This window comes from Mustelus asterias, chromosome 6 (assembly GCF_964213995.1).
Source record: "Mustelus asterias chromosome 6, sMusAst1.hap1.1, whole genome shotgun sequence".
Taxonomy (NCBI): Eukaryota; Metazoa; Chordata; class Chondrichthyes; order Carcharhiniformes; family Triakidae; genus Mustelus; species Mustelus asterias.
In genome coordinates, this window is record NC_135806.1 from 137,920,970 (window position 1) to 137,948,397 (window position 27,428).

Here is a 27,428-nt window from a genome sequence, read left to right on the forward strand (position 1 = left end):
TAAATAGCTGTAGAAACTCATTATCTGTTTTCACATTTCTAGCCAACTTCCTCTCGGACAGTAATTTCTTTCTCCTGATTAACCTTTTAGTTATTCTCTACTAGTCTTGATATTATGATCAATCATCTAACCTGGCATTCAACTTTGCAATTATATGCTTTTCCCTCAAGTTTCTTATTTTCCTTAACTTCTTCAGTTCACCGCAGACGGTGGGTTCAGCCCTTAAGAATTTGTCTTCATAGAAGGAGCATACTTATTCGTAGTATTCGGAAATATCTCCTTAAAACTATCACTGCTTCTTTATCAATCTATCTCTAGCCTAGTATCCAATTCACTTCACCCAGTACGGTTCATGTGTTGACCATCCCAAAGGTACAGTCCCCACATCCTAGTGTTGATGCCAGTGATCGACAAACGGAAACCCACTCCTCCCACACCAATCTTTGAATCATGCTTATTTGCCATTTGCCAATTTGCATGTGGTTTGGATAATAATCCAGAGATCATGACCTTTGAGGTTCTGCTTCTTAATTTGGTGCCTAGCCCTTCATGTTGACTATACAGAACCTCTTTCCTTGTCCTGCCTGTGTCGTTGGCACCAACATCCACCACGCCAATTGGGTCCTTACAATGGAAGGGGGAAAAAGGTTCACTAAACTCACTCCTGGGATGAGGGGCTTACCTTATGAAGAAAGATTGAACAGGTCAGCCTGTACCCATTGGAGTTTAGAAGAATGAGAGCTGATCTCATGGAAACATACAAGGGGATCAAGGATTATATGGGGCAGATGGCAAAGTGGGGATGAGACCACAATTAGATCAGCCATGATGTTACTAAATGATAGAGCAGGCTCAAAGGGCTGAATGGCTTACTCCAGCTCCTAAACCCAATGCTCCTGAGCTAGAATCTACCTTTTTGTGGGAGAGTATTCCATACTCTTTGCGGGGGAAAAGAAGTGTTTCCTAACTTCCATCCTGTTTGGTCGAGTTCTGACATTAAGGTTATGGCCCCTTATCCTGAAGTCCGCCATCGACAGGTCAAGTTCCTACATCAACCCTCTGAAACAACTCATAGAAACATAGACAATCCACAAACTGTGGTGGGGCTGAAAAGTCCTGGCTTTAATTTAAGATTTTCTTTTCAGAGAGAGGATAACAAAGAACGAAGAGCAATATTAAAAGTAAATTTGCACAGATTAATGGACTCATCTTGAGTAACATTTATATCAGAACGGCTGGGTACCTAGCCACATACTTCTGGGGAATTTCAATTGCTTGCCAAAACATCATTAGCAACAGTATCACCACTTGCGAGGTATTAAGTTGGAAGTGAGAATCCCAAATATGATGCACATTAAATCGAAGCTGTTGTGCACACAAATTTTAAATGTGTTGCCAGATAAAATCTTTCAGAACGGTGCTAATGCACAAACTAAGAATATGTGGAAAGGAAACCCTCTCCTTTCCAAGCAGAGAAAAGCCTTACCTTGTTGTGCGTGAACGGTGGAGTTGTTGCGTAGAGGGTTGGATGGAGAAGTGGCCGAGGCAAGTGAGGGATAGTGTGCAGTGGTAAATGTCCATGGATGTGGGGGTAGAGATGAAGAGCGGGGTGGGAAGGCTTCTCTGTGGGTAAAAACTGATGGCCGCTGGGAAGACGCCCGGCCGCAAGTGCGGATGTGTTCAAACCAGAGCCTTCTTGCTTGCAGACGTGGCATTCACAAACATTCTGAACCTGGTCAGCCTTTAGAAAAAGAGTAAACATTTTCAGCAGCTTTATCTGATATCAAATGCTCTTTTAAGACGTGCCTTGGATTAGAGTGGCTCCACAATTGAGACACTACAATGTCTGAAGCAGCTGAGGCAGCCAACAGCACAGGGAATGACCATGAATTGCCTGGTGACGACACTGGAGCACCAAACCATACAAAGTCACATAGCATGGCTGTCATAAGCCCGATATGCAGGAGGGATTTACTTGTACATTGCATCCAGCAAGGTAAGTGGTTGAACTCGGGCCACAATCTCATGGTAAATCCCTCAATTCTCCATTCCTACCATGCGAGGTGCAATTTGGTTCCAGAGGACTAGAATTTTGCACAATAGGCACAGAGGCAAGGGAAATGTTGATTTCTAAGTGAAAATGGGAAACAACAAATCTTTGCCCTGAGTTTCCCTCAAGGTGTTCAATCTTTTTAATATTTTTCTCTCCAGACTTTTACGCTAGTTGACAATCATTTTCCTTAAAATGATACAATTAATCCATCAACATTGTGAACAAATTGGTAAATCAAGAATTGAACACTGATCTTTTACAGCTGTCAGGGATCAGGATGTTTGACTAATGGTGGTTACTGAGGGAATCTTAAGGAGGACACTCCCCCAGGTCTGGGAATTCCACTGGGTCGGAATGGCCTTATGCCACTGACAGTCAACGTGAATAGTAGCTTGAGGGACTGAATCTGTAGTGTTACTAACTTCCGCAGTTTAAAAATGAGAGATTTACCAATCAATTAAACACAAAATCATCTTGATGCATTAAATTGTAATTAAAATATTTTGGGGTGCTGTTTCATAACTAATGCAACGGCACAATTCTATTCAAAGAAGTTCCCAGTTTAACAGCCTTCAAATGATACAATGTTTGTAAGAACAAAATGCCCCTTTTTTAGTTTTAAATGCATAAACTAAATGCCGCCTGAAGTAATTATTCTGAGAAAAGGATCAAGAATTTATCACAACATCTACTACTAGCACTAGCATAGCATCTTTAGTGTCCTGAGATCACAAGTGTTGGAGCAGGAGCTAGTGTAGGTCAAAAAGTCCAGGCATTGGAAAGTGAGAATTTGGTCAGCAGAGTTTAGATGAATGGGAGTTTGTGAAGCACCAAAGGACTGCTATGACAGCATGTGGAACAGCTGAGCTTAGTTCACAGCACGGACAAGGCAGTGAAACAGCCTGACAAGCTACAGCATGTAGGTGGAAAACGGTGAGTGCAATGATAGGAATCAGGGCCACGATTCTCCCATCCCACTGCATTAACTTTATAGCATGGTGGGCTGGGAGATTCTCACGTCGACTGATTTGCGGGGTTTGTGCAAATGTTCATGTCCCACTTGTGTCTCCCAGCGCGGGATTTCTGGTGGCATCTGCTCCATGCCAGAAATTGGCAGGGAGGTACAAAGACCATTTACATGGTTATTGTAATAGTTTAAATATGATTAGCAGGTCCAGGACTGAAGTCTCCGGGTCCGCTACATCTCCCATCCCGCCAGAGTATTTCACTCCAGCGGGGATTCCAGTAGCTCCCCACTTTCGGGGAGTTAACGCCCACTGGAGTGGGGGGGGGGGGCAATCAGGGCCCCCCAGAGGGCCAGGGTGCGGAGGGAAGTTGGACCTCTGGGCATTGGCACCCTGGCAGTGCCAGCCTGTGCCCCCTGGCACTGCCCATCAGGCATGGGGGGGGGGGGGGGGGGGGAAGAGAGAGAGAGAGGAGGAGGCGGAGCGGGGAGAAGAGGAGTCGGGGCTGGACAGCAAGGGGAGCATTGAGAATAGAAAATAGTAGTGAGGGGTTTGAAAATGCCGCCAGCATAAGTTAAAATTGACCAATTTGAGTCAAAAACATTCACCAGCTTTTGCAACTGCTATTTGAAGATTAGTGATAACTATATGGGATGAAGTCATATGATGCAATTTACTTAATCAGGCATCCCCTCACTTAACCATAAATCCCGTTTTTTACTTAGAATTACAGCATTTAATAGCACTTTGATCTTTTACAGCTGTCAGGGATCATTCAAAGAGCTTCAAAATATCATTCTGCTCCCCTGCTGCTTTTTCTAGACATTCCTAAATTATTCTGTTTCAAATATCTATCCTGCCCTCTTTTAGAAGCTATTGTGGAATCTGCTTCTATTAAAGTTTCTGGCAGGGAATTCCATGCCCCAAAAGCACTGCATAACAATGAGAAAAAAAATCTCTCAACCACCTCCTAGGTTTTTTGGTAGTGATTTGAAAACGTGCTTCTCCGGTCACTGATTTATCAGCCAAAAGTGTTTTGTCCTCACCCACCATATTAAACCCTTCATATGAAATCCTGTCAAATCCCCTCTTAGCATTAACATAAAAGCAAAATACTTTGGATGCTGGAAATTTGAAATAAACACAGCAAATGCTGGAAAAACTCAACAAGACCAGCACTGGGCAGCATGGGTAGCCCAGTGGTCAGCACTGTTGCTTCACAGCGCCAGGGACCCGGGTTCGATTCCTGGCTTGGGTCACTGTCTGTGTGGAGTTTGCATGTTCTCCCCGTGTCTGCATGGGTTTCCTCCGGGTGCTCCGGTTTCCTCCCACAGTCTGAAAGACATGCTGGTTAGGTGCATTGACCCGAACAGGCGCCGGACTGTGGCGATTAGGGGAATTTCACAGTAACTTCATTGTTAACGTAAGCCTTACTTGTGACTAATAAATAGACTTTAAAAAAAGATATCTGCTGAGAGAGAAGCAGAGTTTGGTCAAGTCCAACATGACTGTTCTTCAAAAAGTCATGCTCGACTTGAAGCATTAACTCTATTTCTCTCTCTCCACAGATGCCGCCTGAGCCACTGAGTTTTTCAACGCTGTTTTTACTCCTCTTAATGTTCGTTTCCTGAACCAAACAGCCAAAATTTTTCAAGTGTTTCCCAACAACTAAAGCCTGGTATTACTGCCGTGATTCTCTTCTGCACTTTGTCCCATGGTCTTGTCATCCTTCTTAAAGTGAGGTGTGCAGAATTAAACAATTTTAACTGCAGCTTAACCAGTACCCAATATCCCTGTTTAAAAATGGCTATAATTCCACAGATTTGTTTTGGTTGAGAAAAAGATTTATCAAATTACCCATCACCCTCAATACATTATTATATCTATGCCCAATGATTTCCTTCCTCCTTTTACAATCGGGACAATTGAGATAAACATAATTTATAACTATCCAAATTGACAACACACAATCGTCATGTGCACTGAAGTGGTCAGTTGCCTATGAGTTAAGTTAGGTTTACAGGCTGGCAAAGCTATTTATGAAAAGCAAGGTAAAAATCTGCTGGCTACTTTTAAAAAGCAGCATCTCTTCAAAATTCTGTTTGTAGGTCATTAAACCTATTGACTGCGTCATTAAGTTAAACACAATTTTCCTTGACTCTTACCTCTCGTCTTCCTTGCTCCCCAGAGTTTCGTTCCTACAAAAGGATCTAACTTCCAGTTAACCATTGAAGATTACAGAACATTCAAGCTCATTGTATCTATGCCAATCCTTTAACCATAATCCCCTCATCTTCCCTCTGCTGCTAAAGTTTCATTACTTTTACCTTAAAAGATGCAATGATCTCCCTCTCAACATGTGAAAAACATCCCATGCTTCAACAGCCATCTAAATAAAGGGTCATTAACCAAACCCCTCTCCTTAATATCTTAATTTTAAATTCATGACAGAATGTGACAAACTTTCCACAGCAAAGCCTTTCCCTGCTTACTCCATTACAACCCTTCGAAATTTCATAAAAACATAAGCAGAATAGGCCATACAGCTTTTGGTTGAGGTACATGATCATTGCTGATCATGTACCTCAACTCCAATTCCCTGTCCTATCTCTATAACACTTCATTATCTGTCTAAAAATCTATCACTCAGTTATGAACATAGCTAACAACTAAGTGTCCATAGCTCTCAGGGGTGGAGAATTCCCAAATCCAAATTCTAACCATCATAACTAGTTTCTCAACCCTTGCAGTACACAGCCTAGTCTATACACGAAAATGGCTGACTTTATTTCCAGAAACTTTTTGCATTTATTTCACATTTCAAACCTTGGTCTTTTCCCCCTTTTTGTCAGGATGGTACATACCTGCTGACTGGGATATGACGGTGGTGGACTGTCCCTCCTCACTTCCTCCTTTCTCGTGGTTCTCTTCCCAGGCATTTCCTCGGTATGGGACACAGGGGGGTCACTGCTGCTCTCTCCATCATCGCCATCTTCGTCATCAACTTCTGAAGAGCTACTACTGGTACTGCTTACCTGGGGAGACTAGAATGCAAATTTAAAAAAGGTATTAAGGAATGGACACATTAACTTGTCGGTAGACAGCACCTTTTGACCTCAGCATGTCCCAAAGCGCACCATGGCCCCTGCAGTAATTTAGGCAATATGAACATAGAACATAGAACAGTACAGCACAGAACAGGCCCTTCGGCCCACGATGTTGTGCCGAGCTTTATCTGAAACCAAGATCAAGCTATCCCATTCCCTACCATCCTGGTGTGCTCCATGTGCCTATCCAATAACCGCTTAAATGTTCCTAAAGTGTCTGACTCCACTATCACTGCAGGCAGTCCATTCCACACCCCAACCACTCTCTGCGTAAAGAACCTACCACTGATATCCTTCCTATATCTCCCACCATGAACCCTATAGTTATGCCCCCTTGTAATAGCTCCATCCACCCGAGGAAATAGTCTTTGAACGTTCACTCTATCTATCCCCTTCATCATTTTATAAACCTCTATTAAGTCTCCCCTCAGCCTCCTCCACTCCAGAGAGAACAGCCCTAGCTCCCGCAACCTTTCCTCATAAGACCTACCCTCCAAACCAGGCAGCATCCTGGTAAATCTCCTCTGCACTCTTTCCTGTGTCTCTACATCCTTCCTGTAGTGAGGTGACCAGAACTGCACACAATATTCCAAATGTGGTCTCACCAAGGTCCTGTACAGTTGCAGCATAACCCCACCCCTCGTTAATAAAAGCTAAATATGGCAGCCAACTTATGCACAGCAAGCTCCCACAGATAGTAATGAGATAAACTGGTGCATAGTTAGTCCTGATTGCAGAGATGGAGATCCTCTCCACTTTGAGCCAGCAGTTTGCGGTGTCGGTGGCAGCCATGGTGAAACCAGCAAAGGAGGGGCCGCCGTCATACTGAACAGAACGGATTATTGTAAAGAAGTGTACCAACAACTGAACAACCAGGAACACTACAGACAGTTACCCGCAGATCCGACCAAAGAACAGGCCTGCCAACTCAACAGACTGATTAAGATCTTTGATCCGGAACTTCAGAGCACCCTCCATGCTCTCATCCCACGTACTGCCCGCATTGAAGATCTCTACTGCCTCCCGAAGATACACAAGGCCAATACACCCGGTCGTCCCATCGTATCAGGCAATGAGACCCTGTGTGAGAACCTCTCTGGCTATGTTGAGGGCATCCTGAAACCCATTGTACAAGTAACCCCCAGTTTCTGTCACGACACTACAGACTTCTTACAGAAATTCAGCACCCATGGAGCAGTTGGACCAGGAACACTCCTGGTCACAATGGACATCTCTGCACTCTACAACAGCATCCCCCATGATGACGGCATTGCTGCAACTGCCTCAGTACTCAATGCTGACAACTTCCAATCTCCAAATACAATTATATAACTCATCCGTTTCATCCTGGACCACAACATCTTCGTCTTCAACAACCAGTTCTTCATCCAGACACACGAAACATCCATGGGGACCAAATTCGCATCTCAGTCTGCCAACATCTTCATGCACAGGTTCAAACAAGACCTCTTCATCGCACAGGACCTTCAACCAATGCTATACACTAGATACATCGATGACATTTTCTTCCTTTGGACTCATGGCGAAGAATCACTGAAACAACTACATGATGACATCAACAAGTTCCATCCCACCATCAGACTCAGCATGGACTATTCTCCAAGCCCACGGATAACCTCACGATGCTCCACTTCTCCAGCTTCCACCCTAAACAAGTCAAAGAAGCCATCCCCTACGGACATGCCCTCCGTACACACAGAATCTGCTCAGATTTGGAGGAACGTAACAGACACCTCCAGACGCTGAAAGATGCCCTCATAAGAACAGGATATGGCGCTCGACTCATCGATCGACAGTTCCGACGCGCCACAACAAAAAACCGTACTGACCTCCTCAGAAGACAATCACGGGACACGGCGGACAGAGTACCCTTCGTCGTCCAATACTTCCCCGGAGCGGAGAAGCTACGGCATCTTCTTCGGAGCCTTCAAATGTCATCGATAAAGATGAGCATCTCGCCAAAGCCATCCCCACAGCCCCCTACTTGCCTTCAAACAACCACGCAACCTCAAACAGATCATTGTCCCCAGCAAACTACCCAACCTTCAGGAGAACAGCAACCACGACACCACACAACCCTGCCACAGCAACCTCTGCAAGACGTGCCGGATCATCGACACGGATGCCATCATCTCACGTGAGAACACCATGCACCAGGTACACGGTACATACTCATGCAACTCACCTCACGTTGTCTACCTGATACGCTGCAGGAAAGGATGTCCTGAGGCATGATACATTGGGGAGACCATGCAGACGCTACGACAACGGATGAACGGACACTACTCGACAATCACCAGGCAGGTGTGTTCCTTTCCTGTCAGGGAACACTTCAGCAGTCAAGGGCATTCAGCCTCCAATCTTCGGGTAAGCGTTCTCCAAGGCAGCCTTCAAGACACAGAACGCAAAGTCGCCGAGCAGAAACTGATAGCCGAGTTCTGCACACACGAGGACGGCCTCAACAGGGATCTTGGGTTTATGTCACTCTATCTGTAACTCCCACGACTTGCCTGGGCTTGCAAAATCTCACTAACTGTCCTGGCTGGAGACAATACACATCTCTTTAACCTGTGCTTAACCCTCTCTCTAATCACATTGTCTATACCTGTAAAGACTTGATTACCTATTAACACTTGCATTCCAACCATTATCTTGCAATTGAGTCTGTGTCTATATATGCCCTGTTTGTGAACCCAACTCTCCACTCACCTGATGAAGGAGCAGCGCTCCAAAAGCTCGTGCTACCAAATAAACCTGTTGGACTTTAACCTGGTGTTGTGAGACTTCTTACTAGTCCTGACTAGCCAGTGATGCAAAAAGGAAGACAGAAATTGTGCCTAGGCCTGGACATGCCAGGCCCTAACCACAACATAGTCTCAGCAACCACAACATAGTCTCAGCAGGGCAGTGGGGAAAAGATACATGCTGCTTGGAATGAAATCTCCAACTGTCCCTGTCTTCAAATCCTATGCAACATGGAGCAGGGATCAATGAGGCATGCCAGCTTAAGAGACAAAGGGGTTTAATTAGGTACACTCCTAGAACCAAGGATTGGAATTAAAATTAACCCTTCCTAATCCAAATATGAAGCAAAAAGAAACAAGCGAAGAGTTAAATAACAGAGAGAATGTGCAGAAACAAGAAAAATCTGATTTTATTGTATTTTTAAAAATATAGCTTAGGAGTAAACTGGAGGAATCAGTTAGAGGGATCATAAAATCAATAGGTATCAAATAGCTTGTTCCAAAGCAAAATGTCTTGGTGAGAACAGAACAAGTCCTGTGCGGTTACAGGCACCCCTTGTTTTGATTTATTCAAAGCAGACAGAGCTACACAAAATCTATTATTTGTATAGGAAGAATAAGTGAAGGAAAATGCTCCATAAAAATTCAAGCCAACTAGCTTGACCACTGTAATGGAGGCAGAAACACTGAGGCGAAAGTTTATGCAGCACAGGGACAAGCTCACACCCCCAACTTCTATTTCTTTATGTTAACATACCTCATCCTTTAATGCCATATTTTCACCCCCACCGTTGAGTTCTCCATGGATGCCATTCATGTTGGCCACTACTTCTGCATCATCATAGCTGTTGAGTGGATATATATCAGCAAATTTAGCTGATAAAGGGGTCACATCTTCATCATCACTGCCACTGAGGAGAAAAATAAAACAACCATATGATGTGGTTAGGCAGTAAGGTGTTTAATAAGATCCCATGGTACTAGTGGAAGAATAGCAAATTAGGTTTCCCCAGTGTCCTGACCAATATTTAACCTCCCAGCAATATCACTAAAACAGATCATCTCTCGTCATTCACCTCAGTGCTACTTTTGGGATATGGCAGGTACTGCAAAATGGTTGCAGTATTTCCTACACTAACACAACTGCCACTTCAAACGCATTTGATTAGATGGTCACACGGACTAGTGGATTGACTGCCTGCTTCTGTGCTGTATATTAGATAGCCACATGAACAGACTGGGAATAGAGGGATACAAACGAATGGTCTAGTTGGGCACATGAGTGGCGCAGGCTTGGAGGGCCGAAGGGCCTGTTCCTGTGCTGTAAAGAACAAAGAACAATACAGCACAGGAACAGGCCCTTCGGCCCTCCAAGCCCATGCCGCTCCCTGGTCCAAATTAGACCATTCTTTTGTATCCCTCCATTCCCACTCCGTTCATATGGCTGTCTAGATAAGTCTTAAACGTTCCCAGTGTGTCTGTATTGTTCTTTGTTCTTTAGATCCTATGAAGCACTTCAAAATGCCCTGAGGTTGTGAATGGCACTACATAAATGCAAGATGCAAGTTCTTTCTGGCTGAACAGACAAATAGGACAATGGTTTAACAGTTCACATGGAGGAACAGTATCTCAGGTAGTGCAGCATTCCTTCAGTCAGGTGTTGGATTTCCAATCAATTTTGAGCTCAGGTCCTGTGTCTGTCTCAAACTTACATAATCTCTTTGGGCCCAGAGAGGAGAATCCTCTAAGTGAGTCAAACAGCACAAGCATACACAAGCAGTTTTTGTCTGACTCACTTTTGACTGCAGCAGGTAATACTTTGTGTACAGAAATGGCTCTAGACAGAGTGCAGAGGAGAGTTACAAAAATGTTGCCCGGGCTTGAAAATTGCAGCTATGAGGAGAGATTGGACAAGGTGGGGTTTCCTTAGAACGGAGGTGGTGAAGGGGTGATCTAATTGAAGTGCGCAAAATTATGAGGGGCCTAGGTAAGGTTGACAGGAATGCCTTGTTTCCCCTAGCTGAGGGGGGCATAGGTGATTGGTAGAAGAATTGGAGGTGACATAAGAAAAAACCTTTTCACCCAGAGGGTAGTGGGCACCTGGAATTCACTGCCCATGTTAGTGGTTGAGGCTGAAATGTTCAACTCATTTAAAAGGTACCTGGATCTATCAAGTGTTGTGACCGGCAAGGCTATGGACCAGATGCTGGAAAGTGGGATTAAAATGAGCAGCTAGGTTCGTTGTTCTACAGACACAAAGGGCTGAATGGACTCATTCTGCACCATAACTTTTCTATGGTCCTGGTGAGAATATGTTTTCCTCCAACTCTGCTCACCGTCCTAATAATTGAAACATGTTAATAACATCACAAATAATACTGAACTCAAGATACTTACAAGGTGGGGGCGGAGTTGCTATCAGCCAGGATGAGCCGTGGGTGTTGCTGAATGGTGATTGGTGAACTCGAGCCAGATCCCGAGCTTGCAGATGACATGCTAGGCGGGCGTATCTCCGAGAGGTAATCTGGCGCAGATTCTACTTGCAATGGTAATGTGTTAATAGAAAGGTCATCAGGAATAGGTGAATCCATGATGCCACATGTGAGTATATGAGAAAGGCTGCAGTCGTCACAGGTACACCTGCAAAAAGGTCAAAGCAAAGCTGAAGCATCTGAATGGGTCCTTTGTGTAATGAACAATATCACAGGGGACTGGCTGGTAGAGAGAGTTAAGTGCGCTCTCTTTACACATCTGGTATCTGGGCATGTACTAGGCTCCAATTTGTGTAATGAAAGGCTCCTTTCTCTTTCCCTCCAGGATTGGAGACAGGCATGTCATAAATTTGAAAAAAAAAACACTCCCATCTCAGGAGGCAAGAAGTTTGTTCTGGTCAGGTAAGGACATTAGCATTGGGGAATGCGAACTATTTCTCCAAGGGCTCTCACAAAAGCTTAGCTACCTTAAATAGCAAGCTGCATAAACAGTGAAAGCCCAAATTCTGATGAAACCAATGGGATTGAATGCATGGCTGCTTTCATACCGTTTACCAGATTTTACTCTCCACTGAAGTCAACTGTAAACCCAGCGTTCAATCCAATCTTTTGAGTTCCCCATCCAGTAAGTTAGGTTAAAATTATCTCAATTTCTGCTGATTTAAAGACTTCTTTAGTAGGAGGCATTACAACTGACCTCAGCATTCCAAGTTCTGGAAGGAGAATTGGATACACCCCTCAAATTTAATTGCTATCCAGCAACAATGGTGAAGATATGTGATTGCCTGAGTGTCAAGTTGAGGACCAGGTCAACCTAGGCTATTGTGCCCTTCGAGGCTGAAAGATCCATTAGCACTCAGCATCAAAGTTTATGGATGAAGAATGCTACTTGGGGCAAGATACCCAGACATCAACTGCACCCAGCAAGAAGCCAACATCACCAGGAAGGGAGAGTACTAGCGGGATAAAAGGTAAAATTTCAAGGCTAGAGGACTAAAAGAAGGCCCACAGATACTTGTGAATAAACAGACTGAATCTATAAATAGCAAGGGCATGAAAATCACAAAGAATGCGCACAGAATGAGGCATTATATACAGTAATGTGGGAGAATGTCAGCTAAATAGCCAACATACAAGAAAATTCCACCCCACTTCCACTGTGGGGGCCATAACGAATGCATGATACAGACTACAGCAGTTCAACTCGGCGACTCACTATCACCTTCTCAAGGGCAATTAGGGATGAACAATAAATATTGGCCTAGCCAGCAATGTACGCATCCCATGAAAGAATAAATTTTATGAAGGGGAGAAGGAAAATGAGAAAAAAATTAAAAATTATTAGTTAAATATTTAATACACTGAAATCCTTAGCACCAGATGCATGTTCTCTAGACACTTACCTGCGTCTATAGTTACAGTTGGGGCAATCAGGCATGCTCAACCGCGACGACAGCATATGCCTCATTGTGTCTGTGAAATTATTCTCCCCAGTTAGTGCTTTCTTGCTGTTTGTAAGCTGGGGAAGAAAATGGTGAACCTTAATAGGTAGAATCTGAACATAAATAAATCAATGTCAGGAAGAAGGGCCATTACTCATTAATATTTTCATGAAGAGATAAGGAATGATTGTCTTTTATCTCCTGGACCTTGGTCTCAAGTCCAGCACAAACTGATGGAATGAAAATTCTCCCTCTCTGATGGAACTGAGGAATCCTACACATTAAATCATATCAGGCAACCTCAATCCAATTCTGGCCAGATAAAACTGACTCAACTTCATCAAAGGTCAATGATGGCATAAAACTGGAAGAAAGAAATAGCAAAAATAATGTCACACTGGGAGACCAAAGGCTTCTTTTGAGTTAGGGGTATGGTTGAAGCACACTGCTGCTTGCAACAGAGTGGAGGGAATAGCAAATACCTGGTCCGCGAGTGCTTGTGGTTGGCTATGGGTGCCTGAAATGGAAAGCATTCCAATTCCCAACTGACTGATATCCCTCACCTTGAAGAGCACAAAAATGTAAGAACTTGGAAGTGCCATAATTATATCCTCGAGGTCTACAAGTACTTCACATCCAATGTATCTAATTGCCTCTTGAATAATAGTGATTTGCTCCATCATTTTCACTGATGGGTAACAGCAAACATTTAGTGCTCTTTCAATGAACTTTCCCATGGAGCTAGCTCAAAACATATTTTTCCTAATTTCTACCTGACCTCTGGCTTTACTTTAGAATGATGTTGAGATGCCAGTGTTGGACTGGGGTAAACGCAGTAAGAAGTCTCACAACACCAGGTTAAAGTCCAACAGGTTTATTTGGTAGCACAGGCCACGAGCTTTTGGAGCGCTGCTCCTTCATCAGGTGAGTGGGATTTCAGTTCACAAACAGGGCATATAAAGACACAAACTCAATTTACAAAATAATGGTTGGAATGCGAGTCTGAGACTCTCATTCCAACCATTATTTTGTAAATTGAGTTTGTGTCTTTATATGCCCTGTTTGTGAACTGAAATCTCACTCACCTGATGAAGGAGCGGCGCTACGAAAGCTAGTGGCCTGTGCTACCAAATAAACCTGTGAACTTTGACCAGGTGTTGTGAGACTTCTTACTGTGTTTACTTTAGAATCACAGGATATCATTCAGCTCATCAAAATTGTGCTCTGATTACCCATTCTTGCCCGTTGAAGTTTCACTTAGCTTACTTTATCTAACACTTTTTTTGCATATTTGAAATTAATACCTGGCTTTGCCCGACCGACATATACTGCTGACCGATTTTGTCATTGTTGAAGTTGATGTTTGAACACTTCATAAAGATGGATTGCCTCTAATACAAAGAACAAAGAACAATACAGCACAGGAACAGGCCCTTCGGCCCTCCAAACCCGTGCCACTCCCTGGTCCAAACTAGACCATTCTTTTGTATCCCTCCATTCCCACTCCATTCATGTGGCTATCTAGATAAGTCTTAAATGTTCCCAGTGTGTTCACCTAATTGGTCATCTTCTGGGAAGTTTTGTTCCTTCCCATTTCCTTTCTACTGTTTTGTGGTCAGCTGACCATCACAAAGGATATTGTTCTTAACGATCAATGTATTGAATGCAATGAAAAGTGAAGCATAGAAGTGAAAATAGAATAGTGTGCGCTCAATAAAACCAAGGTAGCCAGGTCAAGCCAAAAGAAAATCCCCATGTTTTATTTTACTGTCGACTATGGCTCAATGGGTAGAATTCTAGTCTCTTAGTCAGACGGTTATGGTTCAAGTTGGGACACTTGGGAATAAGATCCAGTGTGATACTCCAGTGCAGAACTGAGGGACCTCTGCACTGACTGATGAACTACTGTCAGAAGTGTCGACTTTTCAAATGAAACATTAAACCAAGACATTGCCTGTCCTCTTGGGTAAATGCAAGTGATCCCATTGCATGATTCTGAACAGTAGTTGGGGAATTATCCTCAAGTTCCTGGTTAACATATCTCCTTTAATCAACACCACTAAAACAGATGATCTGGTAATGATTATGAGACTGTTCATGGGAATTTGCTGTGTTCAAACTGGCTGCTGTGTTTCCAACTGTTCTTAGATTTAAAAAGAAACTTAATTGGCTGTAAACTCCAAAGATGTGCGGGTTAGGTTGATTGGCCATGCTAAATTGCCCCTTAGTGGCAGGGGGATTAGCAGGGTAAATACGTGGTGTTACGTGGATAAGGCCTGGCTGGGATTGCTGTCGGTTTAGGCTCGATGAACCAAATGGCCTCCTCCTGCACTGTAGGGGTTCTCTGAAACTGCTTCGGTGCATCCTGATGTCATGAAAAGTGCATTATAAATACAGGTTTACAATTCTTGTAATTCTTTACCGTGCATTGTCTAATTCTTTTCATTCAAAGTCGCTAATTTATCTCAACTCAATTTTTATTCCAAAAGGTGTGTGTTGTTTTTGTTCAAGTCACTTAATTTGAATCACTGGATAATCGGAGTTTTTCTGGCATAAACTGTGTCTACAAATACCATTCCTCTAAGTAACACATCTTTTTCAAATACTGAATGAATTGCTTTGTACTGTATTTCCTCTCACTTTTCCTAAATGGAGATGGGAGAACAGGGCTGACAGGAACCATCAAGCAGCAGCAGGCTATGATTGGGCTGTCTCTGGTGGTGAGTTCATGATTGGGATGGACTGAAGATGTTATATCCACGATGGACTGAAAGGCTCCTCCTCTGCTGTGACATTTCTTGACTTTCTTGCATCAACTTCAACAAAACATTGTGACCTCTGCATCTAATACCTTTTCCAAAATACAATGTCCTGATGATGCAGCACTCCTTAATTGATGCACTCAAGTGGCAGACTGGTGTGGAGCTTGAATCCACAATCTCCTGACTATGAAATGACCAAGCCAATCTAACAGTCAATTTTATATTCTATGCACTTCAATGTGTTAGAGTCACTCTCTAAAGAACAATGTACAATAGGATAACTTCTCTTGTTGTTGCTTCTGTTGCTTTGCTGGTCATCACTTTGAAATTCTGAAGCTGAAATCAGGGGGTCCATTTCACCATCAACTGAGCATGATTAGTGAATATGACCGCAAATGGTAATATTCACAGGAAAGTGTTTCTCTGTTCAATTCTGGTGCATCGGCCCTGAATGAAGAAATGCAACATTGACAACAACTCTCAGGAGGCTTTTGCCTTGGACTGAACCAGATGGAGACAGAGTTTATGGGAAGGATCTGAGCGTTTTGAGAACCAACTATGACAAATCGAAGAGGGAAAGCAGTATTGACAGAAAGAACACGCCTTGGCCTGAACTGATAATACGCGACCAAACATCCTGCATGACAATAAATGCCCGACGTGCCATAAAGTCTGCAGATTCCAAAATCAGCCTCATCAGCCATCTTCTGGCTCATGGAACACCTCCATCCTCGCTAGAGGGGGATAGCAAATAATAGCAATCCACAGTAACATAGGAGCAGCAGTAGGCTATTCAGTTCCTTGAATTCATCCTAAAACTCAATAAAGCCATGCTTGACCTTTTCCTGAGATTCTTTTATCCACCTTGATTGCATAACCATCAAAGCCTTTGCTTAATAAAAATCTATCAGTCTCACTTAAGAAATTTTCAATGTGTTTTAGGGGGATTTCCACTATCCTTATATGTGAAGAAGTGGTTCCTGACATTACCCCTAAATGGCCAAGCACTAACTTTAAGGTTTTGTTCCTCTGTTGTGGGCTCATTACCAAGTCAAGACATTTATTTCACATTATTTGCAGACACGATAGTGGAGGTTGCCATTTTACCTGCTCTTCCAATAACCGGCGCTGTTTGAAGAACTCCCAATCTTCCTTTAGCATGCGCTGTTTGGTCTTCATCGCCATCTAACAAGGAGGAAAAACACCAGTCAAATTGGACCCAATAATTACAGCACAGCCCTTGGTTCACTGCTTTTTTTTTTCCCAAATTGAAAAACTGTTGGCTTATCAAGCTGCAGGTGTTATCTTGACTCAGCAGAAGCTTTGTCACCATTGAGTCAGGAAAACGTAGGTTCAAAGTCCACTCCAGAGACCTGAGCACATAGACCAGACTAATAGTTCAGAGTGCATTATTCTGAACTGACTTTTGAATGAGGCTTTAAACCAAGGATATGAAAGATCACATGGCACTATTCAGGAAAGAGCAGGGAACTAATCCTCAACTAACCCTTAAAAGGCAGATCACCTGGTCACTTATCACACTACAATGTTTTGTGTTTTGCTGTGCACTACTTAACCACCACATCTCATAGAATCCTACAGTGCAGAAAGAGGCCATTCGGCCCATCGAGTCTGCACCAACCACAATCCCACCCAGGCCCTATCCACATATCCCGACATATTTACCCACTAACCCATCTAACCTATGCATCCCGGGACACTAAGGGGCAATTTAGAATGGCCAATCAACCTATCCCGCACATCTTTGGACTGCTTATATTATAACAGTGACAACACTTCACAAAACCTTAACTGGCTTGAAAGCGCTCTGGCATGATACCAGATGGTGGGTTCACAATAATGTAAGTTCTTTCTCTGCTTTAAAAGCATCTTAGAAATGTCACCTCCATCTGTAAAACTTCTGGAAATGATGAAAACGGAAATGACTTGGGGTTGTTGCACTCATTTTCTTCAAAAGGGATACTGAAAGCCATTTTAACACAATAGGTGTTAAACACTGTACTGCAATAAATCAAAATAAAATGAGGAGTTTCAATTAATAGCAGTTAATTTCTGTGATCGATATTTTATGGAAACTATGTTTTCAGCTTTAACTATGAAAGTTACTTAAATAACAAAACGCTTCAAGAAAAAGGAAAATGCTCAAAAACTGTTTTCAAATGAAAATAAAATTCTTGGGATGTCACTGGAAAGTCCAGCAGTTACTGCCCAATCCTAGTCATCACTAGTTTGATGGAACTATGTGGCTTTCTGGTTACAAACAATGAATGTTACAAAACGGTTCTGCTTTAAAATGTCTTGTTAATTTAAGCTGAAACAAAATGTTCTAAATGGTGGAGGAAAGTGATCATTCTAAACTTCTTCCTGGAGACAGACCCATCTGATCTGGTTGTCATGGAGAAAGAAATCCAAACCCAAACCTACCGAAAACCAATTGACAGTTTTCACACCTTGACATAAAAGGGGAAGCTCATTTTCAGAGCCAGAGACAGACAGAAAGAAACAAAGCAATCACTGATGCGTGGAGAAGTTCCAACTACGGAGAGCACGGTGAACTGTTGTGTTAACAACTAAACAGACTGCTTGTAAAAGTTGGTTTTCTGTTTGAAAGATAGGAAACAGGGCTGATGACACAGGTGGAGATTTAAGGATTAAAGATCAAGGAGACACCAAGGTGAGACTTACTCGCAAAGCTTTTGTTTGAATACTCCGGCTGAGTGGAGTGATTTTTGAAGGACATCTGAAGATTTCACCTGATATGGATGAAAGAAGTGAGCCAGCTGGGAGTGCCTTGGGACTTAATCTTGCATTGCTACCCATCTGCCAGAAGTGCAGTACACAGAAAAAGGACTGAAAAAGAATCTCAATGATCATCAGAGTTGTGGACTTCTTCAAGCTCCCTAGTTGTTTTTGCCGATGCCAAGCTTTTTATTTTACTTTCACGAGGGGTCATAGGTTCAAGGTGAGAGGAGGGTGGGGGGGGGGGAGGTTTAACACGGATATCAGAAGGACGTATTTTACACAGAGGGTGGTGAGGGCCTGGAATGCGCTGCCGGGCAAGGTGGTGGAGGCGGACACACTGGGAACGTTTAAGACTTATCTAGATAACCACATGAACAGAGTGGGAATGGAGGGATACAATAGAACGGTCTAGTTTGGACCAGGGAGCGGCGCGGGCTTGGAGGGCCGAAGGGCCTGTTCCTGTGCTGTATTGTTCTTTGCAAAAAGTAATTTTCAATTTTCAAATCAGATTAAATCCTATAATAGCTGCCCTTTCCGTCACTGCTTCCTTACCATCCAGCATTTTGGGAGGGAGTAAGGAGAGAGGTGATGGAAGAGAGGGGTGATGAAGAGATGGTCAGTCAGGGAGATATGTTGTTTGCGAATAGATGTTGGTTGGCAGGGAGAATAGGTGGGTGCCATTCTGTTGATTGATCAGGTAGGAAGACATTGGGTTGGGCTGAATGGTGCAAAGCAACTGGACATGGCAAAGCAAGGCAAAGAGCTATCCTTTTAAAAAAGACAACAAAATCTAAAAATAAAAACTGGAACAGAGGATTTCCCAGTGAAAGAACTACAAAATTATGGTTACCAATCTGAAGCAGCTAAATGTTGGAGACAGTTTCGGAATTTGAAGCGCACTCCCAAGTTCAAAGAGGGAATGATGTGTGGAGGTTAACTGTAACCTGACAGAAGGCTCAAGTCCTACATGGGCGGCACGGTAGCACAGTGGTTAGCACTGCTGCTTCACAGCTCCAGGGTCCCAGGTTCGATTCCCGGCTCGGGTCACTGTCTGTGTGGAGTTTGCACATTCTCCTCGTGTCTGCGTGGGTTTCCTCCGGGTGCTCCGGTTTCCTCCCACAGTCCAAAGATGTGCGGGTTAGGTTGATTGGCCAGGTTAAAAATTGCCCCTTAGAGTCCTGAGATGCGTAGGTTAGAGGCATTAGCGGGTAAAATATGTGGGGGTAGGGCCTGGGTGGGATTGTGGTCGGTGCAGACTCGATGGGCCGAATGGCCTCCTTCTGCACTGTAGGGTTTCTATGATGATGATTCTACAACTTGGTCCAGTACTACAGGAGTCAGCAAAAGAAAAATAAAATCCACATAGTGGCATCAGTGTCCTAGGCTCAACCACCTTCAGCTTCACCTTCATCAATGATGTTCCTTCCATCATCAGGTCAGTTGTGGGGATAGAAACATAGAAAACTACAGCAGAAAACAGGCCCTTCGGCCCCACAAGTTGTGCCGAACATATCCCTACCTTTTAGGCCTACCTATAACCCTCCATCCTATTAAGTCCCATGTACTCATCCAGGAGTCTCTTAAAAGACCCTATTGAATTTGCCTCCACCACCACTGACGGCAGCCGATTCCACTCGCCCACCACCCTCTGTGTGATAAACTTCCCCCTAACATTTCCCCTGTACCTACCCCCCAGCACCTTAAACCTGTGTCCTCTCGTAGCAGCCATTTCCACCCTGGGAAAAAGCCTCAGAGTCCACCCGATCTATGCCTCTCAACATCTCATATACCTCTATTAGGTCCCCCACTACGTCTCTCCAAGGAGAAAAGACCGAGCTCCCTCAGCCTATCCTCATAAGACATGCCACTCAATCCAGGCAACATCCTTGTAAATCGCCTCTGCACCCTTTCAATCCTTTCCACATCCTTCCTGTAATGAGGCGACCAGAATTGAGCACAGTACTCCAAGTGGGGTCTGACGAGGGTCTTATATAGCTGCATCATTATCCCCGGACTCCTAAACTCAATCCCTCGATTGATAAAGGCCAGCACGCCATACGCCTTCTTAACCACCTCCTCCACCTGCGGGGCCGATTTTGGGGTCCGGGTCCATAGGACTCTAAGGTCCTTCTGATCCTCCACAGTGCTAAGAATCTTTCCCTTTATATTGTACTCCTTCATCCCATTTGACCTGTCAAAATGGACCACTATGCATTTATCTGGGTTGAAGTCCATCTGCCACTTCTCCGCCCAGTCTTGCATCCTATCTATGTCCCTCTGTAACTTCTGACATCCCTCCAGACTATCCACAACCCCACCAACCTTCGTGTCGTCGGCAAACTTACCAACCCATCCCTCCACTTCCTCATCCAGGTCATTTATGAAAATGACAAACAGCAAGGGTCCCAGAACAGATCCCTGGGGCACACCACTGGTGACCGACCTCCATTTCGAAAAAGATCCATCTATACCCACTCTCTGCCTCCTTTGGGCAAGCCAGTTCTGGATCCACTGGGCAGCAGCCCCTTGGATCCCATGCCCGCTCACCTTTTCTAGAAGCCTTGCATGGGGGACCTTATCGAACGCCTTGCTAAAATCCATATAAACCACATCTACCGCTTTCCCTTCGTCAATGTGTTTAGTCACATTTTCGAAGAACTCCACCAGGCTCGTAAGGCACGATCTGCCTTTGACAGAGGATGTTGGCTGATAACTACAGAATGTTCAGCATTATTCGTGACCCCTCAGATACTGATGCAGCCTGTGTCTAAATGCAGCAAGACCTAGACAATACTCAGGCTTAGGCTGACAAGTGCCAAGTAACATTCGTGCCATACCAGCACTAGGCAATGACTATCACCAACAAGAGGGAATCGAAGAATCCACAGAACCATAGAAAAGTTACAGCACAGAAGGCGGCCGTTTGGCCTAACTTGTGCATGCCAGCCAGTAGACACCCAGGTGCCCTTTCTAATCTCACTTTACTGCGTCCAGCCCATAGCCCTGCAGCTTACAGTACTTAAGGTGCAGATCCAGGTATTTTTAAAGAAGAGTTTAGGGTCACTGCCTCCAACACCAACATCACCCCATGACATTCAATGGCATTGCCATTGTTGAATCCCCCATTATCAACATCCTAGGGTTACCACTAACCAGAAACTGAACTGGACGAGCCTTATAAAATACTTGGGCAGCAAGAGCAGGTCAGAGGCTAGGAATCCTGTGCCAAGTAACTCACTTTTTCAAATACTTTCTAGAAAACAAACTATAGCCCAAGACTTGCATCAGTAAGTCATTTTAAGACACACAGCAATTAATACTAGTGGCATTATTACTAGACTATTAATCCAGAAACTCAGCTAATGTTCTGGCGGACCCGAGTTCAAATCCCGCCATGGCAGGTGGTGGAATTTGAATTCAATAAAAAATGTCTGGAATTAAGAATCTACTGATGACCATGAAACAATTGTTGATTGTCAGAAAAAAGCCATCTGGTTCATTAATATCCTTTAGGGAAGGAGATCTGCCATCCTGATCTGGTCTGGCCTACATGTGACTCCAAAGCCACAGCAATGTGGTTGACTCTCAACTGCCCTCTGGCAACTAGGGATGGGCAATAAATGCTGGCCCAGCCAGCGATGTCCATGCCCCACGAATGAATAAAGAAAAGCATGTGCATCTTTAAGATGGAAAAGTTTGGGGTAATGTTCAAGTTGGAAAGTTGAAGTTGCAAAGGGATTTCAATAAAATAAAGCCTCACCTGTTCATCCACGTAGTCATCTATTCGCTTCTGACACTCCAGCCACTCTGCAGCGACTCTACTCATCTCCTGGTCCATCTGTAGGTACCGCTGTAGTAACGTACTATACATATCCTCACTGTATGAGTCATGAGATGCCGTACCCAGCCTTAAAAGAAATCAATCAGCATCATTTAAAACAAACAGATGAGAATATAGACTGTGTGGCCCACTGTTCCACCACATGGTGCAATCAAGTGCACTGCCTTCCCCAACTGCTGGTAATACTAATTACTGTGTGGGTGGATATAAATAACAGGGGGAGAACCTTCAGCAACCAACTTCAGGAAAATGACTGCATTATACAGCAATTACAGAGGAAAGTATTCACTAGAACTGATAAAAAAATTTACCATTAAAAGAAATTGTAGGGCAACATGGAAAGATCCGGAGAATAAGACAGATTGAACAGCTCTTTCAAGGAGGGGAGGCAGTGGAATTGTGCTATTGTCACTAGACAAGTAATGCAGAGACCCAGAGCAAGATTGGAGGACCCGAGTTCAAATCCCACCAGAGCATCTGGATATAAAACCTCTAACAATGGCCATGAAACCATCGTCGATTGTCGTAAAAACCCCTCTGGTTCACAAATGTTATTTAGGGAAGGAAATCTGTCACCCTTACCTGACCTTCATGTGACTCTGTGGTTGACTCCCAAATGACCTCAGAAATGGAGGCCAATAACCCATAAACACATTTTTAAAAAATGGAGCAGGTATAGGCTTAATGGGCCCATTATATTTCTGATCTAATGAAGGGATACAATGAGATAAACAGTTCCAGACAACAGTGCTTTTTTTCAAAGATGCTTAATGTTTAAAACGGAAATTCTGATGTCTGAATTCTGTTTGCAGAATTAGACCAAACAACAGGTCACGATAACTCCTGTTCAGACAAGGAGAGAGCTCACTGCAGATGAAAGGATTTCCCAGGAGCTCAGACTCAGGACACACACCTGATCAATGATTAAGTTGCAGAAATAGAGATAGCTCAAGTTGTGCTTCAATAAATCATACAAGTTCTCACATCACAAAGGCACTATCTTCCAGCACAATCCCCAGCACTTACACAGCATGACCCAGGGAGAAGGATAAAATGCCAGTGCACTCATTTTGTTTTGATATTGCGCAAACCCCTGATAACACTGCTCAATACAAAAGCGAAGGCTTTGCAGTTTTATAGGAAGTATAGTCCACAAGATTTTGTTGGCATCTGAATCTAGACCGAGATCAGAATGAGCATTCACTGTTAGAATACATCGGGCTTCTGAGCCACACCTGGTGATGTTTAGCACACAGCTCACCATCATGGCAAAAACCATTGCCTAACAGGATGGAAGACTGCCACAGGGCTCACTGAAGCACGAACATATCCAACTGTTAGATTTATCGAAACTGTTTAAGCATACTTTATTTTAGCTCTTAACCATTCCTTCCCGTTCTAAAGGCTTTAACTCAAGGCTGGGATGCAGTTTTATCTGCAGTTCAATTTCATGGCCATTTGCCTGTCTGGTACCTCTGCTATTGTTCAAATGTTGACAGGCTATTTGACCACAGGGAATATTACATCAATCTTATTGTCACTTAGCGTTAACATACGATGAGATTTCCAATACACATCATTGACTAGAGGTTAGCAGAAGGAACCCACCGCCCAATCCATCAGGCCAGTTGCAGAAATCCTGCCCAACGAGGCAGAGACCAGCGTATGGGATTAAATATATATTTAATACCCACCGTGCCGCATATGTTCAAATGCAATTTCACATAACTCCCATAATTACTCGATACACAACGAGCTTGATCTAAGAGGCAACAAGCATAGCTAGTATCTCAGCAGAAGACAATATCCTTAAGAGGTTAGTTAATTGGATGCTTTACACTCCACAGAATCCAAAAACTGGCTGCCACAAAAAAGACTTCTTAGTTCAACAACACAAAACACTAAACTATAAATAGTTATCCTTACGTTTTTGGATTTAATGCTCTCTTTTAGACAAAGTGTTCCAGTTATAGAGGAGCTTACCGGAGTTGTGCTACTAGTGATGGTAAACTACTCTGCAGAAGTGGCTCAGAGAACACCAAGTTTTCAAAAAGGTGCTTGTTATGAAGTTCCCACGTCACCTGGAATTTCTTCAAATGTTCACTTTCCTATGAGAGAAATCAAGGAAGACATTTATAGTCCGTACAAGTGGAACAGGTTTTCAACATACAAGGGATGTAATGGTGCAGAGAATTAGATAATATCCTACTGGAGACAGGTTCAAATCCAGCTCTATTGAAAATTCACAGGCTGGAACAGTTTGACAGATTCAACCCAGTGACCATGGGTTTGCATCACAAAAATGCCCCTGATTTGATAATCTCACTCAGAGAAGCGAAACATAGAAACTGGTGCAACAACAATAATCTCTCCCTCAATGTCAGTAAAACGAAGGAGATAGTCAACAACTTCAGGCAGCGTAGTGGAGAACATGCCCCTGTCTACATCAACAGAGATGAAGTGGAAATGGTCAAGAGCTTCAAGTTTCTCTGTGTTCAGATCACCAACAGCCTGTCCTGGTCCCCCCATGCCAACACCTCTACTTTCTCAGGAGGCCAAGGAAATTTGGCATGTCCACTATGACTCTCACCAGCGTTTACAGATGCACCACAGAAAGCATTCTTTCTGGTTGTATCACAGTTGCTATGGCTCCTGCTCTGTCCAAGATCGCAAGAAACAAAGCCCAGTTTATCATGCAAACCAGCCTCCCATCCATTGACTCTGTCTACACTTCCCACTGCCTCAGAAAAGCAGCCAGCATAATCAAGGACCCCATGCACCCCAGGCATTCTCTCTTCCACCTTCTTTCGTTGGGAAAAAGATACAAAGGTCTGAGGACACGTACCAACCGACTCAAGAACAGCTTCTTCCCTGCTGCCATCGGACTTTTGAATGGACCTACCTCGCACTAAGTTGATCTTTCTCTACACCCTAGCTATAACTGTAACACTACATTCTGTACTCTCTCCTTTCCTTCTCTATGCACGGTATGCCTTGTCTGTATAGCGCGCAAGAAGCAATACTTAGCATTGTATACTAATACATGTGACAATAATAAATTAAATATAGAAACTAGAAGCAGGAATAGGCCATTTGGCCCTTCGAGCCTGCTTGCCATTCACTATGATCATGGCTGATCATCAAATTCAATATCCTGATCCCGCCTTTGTCCCATATCCCTTGATCCCTTTTGCCACAATAGCTATACCTAATTCCTTCTTGAAATCACACAACATTTTGGCCTCAACTACATTCTGTGGTAGTGAATTCCACGCATTCACCGCTTTCTGGGTGAAGAAATTTCTCCTCACCTCAGTTCTAAAAGGTTTACCCCTTATCCTCAAACTATGACCCCTTGTGCTGGACTCCCCCACCATTGGGAACATCCTATCTGAATCTACCCTGTCTAACACTGTTGGAATTTTATAAGTTTCCATGAGATTCCCTCTTACTCTTCTAAATATTTGGGACAACTTCTGCATTTTTGGCTCAGTATCAAAGAGGACACAAATGACAGTCTGATATTTTAGAATTAAGCACTTTTAGGAATAAGTGTTGTCTTTTGCTGGGTTTTGAGGGTGCATGTTTAATCATTATGTTTTGGGCAGCACAAATGTAGCTCATAGGCTTGATGGAACGTATGGCCTTTTCTTGCTGGTCAGTGCTTCTAACTGTCACATGAGAAATGTAGCACACAGCATTACGGCAATTACTTATTTTTGCGACTTACCAGTGTTATGAGGAAGGTGCTGATTGTGCGAGCAGCTTGACAGAGTGCGCTGTATTCCTCCAATAGGAGTGAGATGAACTGATGAGCCTGTGGTGGGCCCTGCACCACAGTTGTGACTTTGGATCCCAGTGACAGATGTCGGAGCAAGCGTACCTTCATTTCAAGAACATATTCCCTTGCCTGCTGCTCTAAGCGTTGGTACAACTGGTAAGGGTCTCGTTCGCATAGCCTTTGACCAAGGAAACAGAAGAGAGCACATTAATCATCTATTACAAGTCTTGGTTTTTCCCAAGTTAAAAAACTCTGTTTAAAATTAATTAAGCCTAGTCCACCAAGCACGTGCAATATCAGGAATAAAGCACTAGAGTTAGGGAGACATTTTGCAAACTAATTATACACATATGGGACTAACTTTTAATTCATCATCAACTGCTAATGCAAGATGCCTTCTGTAGCATGCATAATTTTATTTTCTATTGTATTTTGCATCAGTTAGTGTAGTTATAAGTTGACAAAACTTTGTGATAAACAAATGGGGTTTAATAGAGTTAACTGTGCAACTGGAGAGAAGTAGGAACAGATATCCAAAATCATGCCTAAGCCTGGAGGGAAAACAACACCCGAAGAGGAAAAACTGGTTTTGGGATTATACAAATATTGCCACAAGATTCTCTGTTTATTGACTTCTGTAACAAGTGTACCTAGATTGGAATGAGCATTACATAAAGTAGAAACCATGCAACAACAGAAATATAAATTTCTGCCTTTTCTGTCGTTACATGGATTCCTTTCCCTAAACCTTTATGGACAACTAGCCTATGTTTGGTTCACATTAATGCAAAAACATTCCGTCATAAACTCAAACATTGGGCAGCATTTTGAGACGGATACAGATCAGGTTGGGGGACTGCAGCCAAATTGCCATCAGGTCCAGGCAACTGAAAGCACTGCCATCGAGAAATACTGCAGCAAATATTACTGGGAACACACACACGGTCTGAATTAGAGGAGCACAGATATCTTGGAAAACTGTGGAGCTGGTGGAGGTTACAGCGATTGGGAGGGTAGGTCCATGGAGGGATTTAAAAACAAAGATGAGGATTTTAAGCTCAAGCTGTTGCTTGACCTTGTGCCCATATAGGCCAGCGAGCTCAAAAGATGATAGGCGAATGGGACTTGCTGAGAGTTAAAACACAGATTTCAATTCTTCCTGTAATCTTTCCTCAGAGCAAATCCTTCAAGTTTCGGACTAGTCTCACGTGCTGTTTTAAATACTTAAAATTATATTGTTCCCACAAATTGTGTTTTCAGTTCATTTTAAGTTAACTATTGACAATTTGCTATCTTCACTTTAATTTTAATCCTTTTTTTAAGAAAAATCTGTTTAGGAAATAGGAATTTTGAATTGGATCAAGCGACCAGCTCAGAAAACCAAAAGGAAATACTGATATTCCGCTTTGCTCACTCAACAAGTCTCTTCCGACTACTGCAAGGTAACATATTTGAGT

The 27,428-nt window shown here is 43.4% G+C and overlaps 1 protein-coding gene across 3 annotated transcripts in view; it reads right to left on the reverse strand.

The window, feature by feature from the left end:
• Positions 1-27,428, reverse strand: part of fam193a (family with sequence similarity 193 member A) — a 206,912-nt gene that overhangs the window by 34,201 nt on the left and 145,283 nt on the right. For all 3 annotated transcript variants that reach the window (XM_078215170.1, XM_078215168.1, XM_078215167.1), the window contains exons 6-14: positions 25,921-26,149; positions 24,174-24,298; positions 22,110-22,257; positions 16,694-16,771; positions 12,786-12,901; positions 11,288-11,530; positions 9,648-9,801; positions 5,883-6,062; positions 1,487-1,741 (exon numbers count right to left, since the gene is read on the reverse strand). In XM_078215170.1, coding sequence (XP_078071296.1) covers positions 1,487-1,741; positions 5,883-6,062; positions 9,648-9,801; positions 11,288-11,530; positions 12,786-12,901; positions 16,694-16,771; positions 22,110-22,257; positions 24,174-24,298; positions 25,921-26,149 — 1,528 coding nt within the window. The remainder of the gene's footprint in view (positions 1-1,486; positions 1,742-5,882; positions 6,063-9,647; positions 9,802-11,287; positions 11,531-12,785; positions 12,902-16,693; positions 16,772-22,109; positions 22,258-24,173; positions 24,299-25,920; positions 26,150-27,428) is intronic.